Here is a 3,179-nt window from a genome sequence, read left to right as displayed (position 1 = left end):
GACGAGTCTCCAACCTCGAGCCCCTGGGGACGGACTCTCCTTCGTGGTAACGACGGAGCCCTTGCTGGTAGCTTGTAGCTCGCACAGCAACCCGTCATCGAATCTCCTCGATGAAGCTGAGGTCGGCAATCCTCTGCGCATATTGGCTCTCGTCGCCGTACGCGCGTACCCGAGGTGACCCATGCTTGAGCTCGAGGGGCAGCAATGCTTCTGCCCCATAGACGAGGGCAAACGGAGTTGGCCCGTCACCCGACTTGGCGTGGTCCTGATCGACCACAGCACGGGCTGGAGTTCTTCAACCTAGTTCCTCCCGCGGCCCTTGAGCTTCTCAAAGGTTCTCGTCTTGAGCCCCCGCAACACTTCTGTGTTTGCGCGCTCCACCTGCCTGTTGCTCCTTGGGTGAGCGACAGATGCGAATTGGATCTTAGTATCCATGTCCTCGCAGTAAGCTTTGAACACCGCATTGGTAAATTGCGTGCCATTGTCGGTGATGGTGTCGTTGGGCACACCAAACCGGCACACAATGCCGTTGAAGAACTTAATGGCCGCCTGCGCTGTGACAGCTCGCACAGGCTCCACCTCGACCCACTTGGAGAACTTATCAATGTCCACCAGAATGTACTCATAGCCGCTGCCAGCTCTCGGCATCTTGTCGACGATGTCCAAACCCCAGACCGCAAACGGCCACGAGGACGGGATGACTTATAGGGCTCGAGCCGGCTGCCCTTTCTTGGCGTGAAACTGACAAGCTTCACAGGTCTTGAAACGCTTTCCTAGCCAGTGTCCTAGAGGCCACATGATGCGAGCATGTGGCTCGGTGGATATCCTCCAGCAACGTGCGCCCTTCTTCCTAGGACACGCAGAGGAGCATGGCTCCATTTTCACGCCTCCGGTAGAGATCCCATTCTACTAGAGCGTACATCTTCGTTTGCCGGGCCACTCGTTCCGCGACAATGTTTTCTCCCGGAAGGGCCCCCTCCCAGAGGCAGCGGATGATATCCGCAGCCCAAGGTGGTGGTACCTGGCTCAAGCATGCCACAAGATCAGTGGCATGGTGCCCCGTAGCTGCGGGGTCTCCTTGGGGTGCCAGAGGGGCTTCCCCGGCATCCGACTTGGGATCGACAGAGGGCTTTGACTGCCTTGCATGAATACCCCAGCAGGAACCTTGCTGCATTCCGCTGACCATTTGGACAGCTCATCCGCACCAAAGTTGTCCTTGCGCTTGACGTGCTCAAACCGTAGCCCCTTGAACTTGGACTCAAGATTTCGCACTTCTTCCACGTACGCTGCCATCTGGGAACAGTCGTAGTCCTTATTCACCTGGTTGATCACGAGTTGGGAGTCCCCGCGAACTACCAGGCGCTTGATGTCGAGGGCGATAGCCTCGCGCAGCCCGGCTAGCAATCCGTCGTACTCTGCAGTGTTGTTGGTGGAGTTGGCGAAGTCGAGCTGGATCACGAACTTGAGTAGATCTCCTGTGGGCGACTCGATCACTACTCTAGCACCGGCGCCCTGCAAGCTGAAGGCGTCGTCGAAGTACATGACCCAGTACCCTTCATCTAGATTGCCGGGAAGGCTTGCTTCCGGCTCTTCTTCATCTATGCCCGTTGATGTCCACTCCGCGACGAAGTCAGCGAGAGCGGCACTCTTGATGCTCTTGGTCTTTGCGAAACATAGTCCAAACTCCGCGCCAGCTTCATTCTCCACTCGGCCACCCTTCCAGTGGCTTCACTGTTAGTGAGGGCTCGCTCTAGGTAGAACCCAGACACCACCGTGATGCTATGCGCCTGGAAATGGTGGCGCAGCTTCCGTGAAGCGAGCAGGATCCCAAGCAAAAACTTCTGGACCTGCGGGTATCGTACCCGGGCGTCGCGCAACATCGTGCTTACGAAGTACACGGGGTGCTGCACTAGCTGCTTGCGGGTGGCAGCTTGAGCCGGCTGCCCCTCTGTTCCCGGGGTTGCAGTGGTTGCCGGGGGTTGCCCAGAATCTCTGGCAGCCCGCTGCCCTACTACTTCAGCCCCCGGGACTTCTTCTTCCCTTTCGGCGACGAACACGAAGCTCACCACCTGGTCCGTCGATGCCAAGTAGAGCAGCAGTGGCACGCCCGACTTAGGAGCGGCGAGGATCGGCGGCGACTTCAGCTATTGCTTCAGGCCCTAGAACGCTGCTTCCACCTCAGGGGTCCAATTGATTGGACCCTTCTTCTTCATCAACTTGAAGAAAGGCAGGGCTCGCTCGCCAAGCCTTGTAATGAAACGCCCGAGCGCCGCAACGCAGCCTTGAGGTGCTGGACATCTCTGACCTTGCGGGGTGCCTCCATCTTCTCGATCGCTTCGATCTTCTGTGGATTGGCCTCGATTCCTCGGTGAGATACCAAGAAGCCCAGCAGGTGCCCCGAGTTCATGCCAAACGTGCACTTCTTGGGGTTGAGCTTGAGCTTGATCCTGCGGAGGTTGTCAAACGTCTCCTGCAGGTCGCCGATGAGCGAGTCCCCACGCCTCGAGTTGACGACAATATCGTCCATGTAGGCCTCAATGTTGTGGCCTAGCTAGGGTCCCAGACACTCGCGTAAAGCACGCTGAAATGTCGAGCTCGCGTTCTTCAACCCGAAAGGCATGCAAGACATACTACTGACACCACTACACCTACATCTACAACGGATGAAAAAAGGACTACCCTACTCCAAAGCCATGAGGGTGACCAGTTGGCGCGCCGTATGCTCCATTGCATCATAAATCGGACCCAGCTGAGCATCATCTGGCACAGAGGAAGGAGTGAGGTGCAGAAAATCTAAGTTCAATGAGGGGTAGCGGAGCCGAACAAAACGGGGCCAGCACTGCCCTTTCCTCCATTGTTCGTGCGTAGCCTCCCTCACCACAGCACCCTCGTAGAATCTCTCGATCAAACCTTTCAGATCCACCGGAACGGGCAATTCTGGAAACAAGTTATGGTGCACTTCAATCATGCAGTGGCTACAGGACTTCAGACAAGTCACAGCTCTTGCAGCTCGATCTTGTAGCAATGCAAGGATCTAACCCTTGTCACGGTTGGACTAGAAGGCTGGGGCCATGGGACCAGACTGTGTTATTGCATCAAGACGACTCTTCACACGCTAAGCTTCAACATACGGTTCTGGCATCATTTCTACAAAAAGAAACAAGTCAAAGTCAGCAAGA

The 3,179-nt window shown here is 56.4% G+C and overlaps 1 protein-coding gene across 1 annotated transcript; it reads right to left on the bottom strand.

The window, feature by feature from the left end:
- Positions 1-300: 300 nt before the first annotated feature.
- On the bottom strand, positions 301-648 carry LOC104584004 (uncharacterized protein K02A2.6-like). Its single transcript, XM_010238080.1, has one exon. The coding sequence runs from the start codon at positions 646-648 to the stop codon at positions 301-303; it is 348 nt and encodes a 115-aa protein (XP_010236382.1).
- Positions 649-3,179: the final 2,531 nt, after the last annotated feature.

Source organism: Brachypodium distachyon, chromosome 3 (assembly GCF_000005505.3).
Source record: "Brachypodium distachyon strain Bd21 chromosome 3, Brachypodium_distachyon_v3.0, whole genome shotgun sequence".
NCBI lineage: Eukaryota > Viridiplantae > Streptophyta > Magnoliopsida > Poales > Poaceae > Brachypodium > Brachypodium distachyon.
This window is presented reverse-complemented; position numbering and strand designations above follow the sequence as displayed.

Coding starts and splice junctions, on each gene's coding strand:
- LOC104584004 (XM_010238080.1), bottom strand. CDS start 648: ATGCCGAGAGCTGGCAGCGGCTATGAGTACATTCTGGTGGACATTGAT.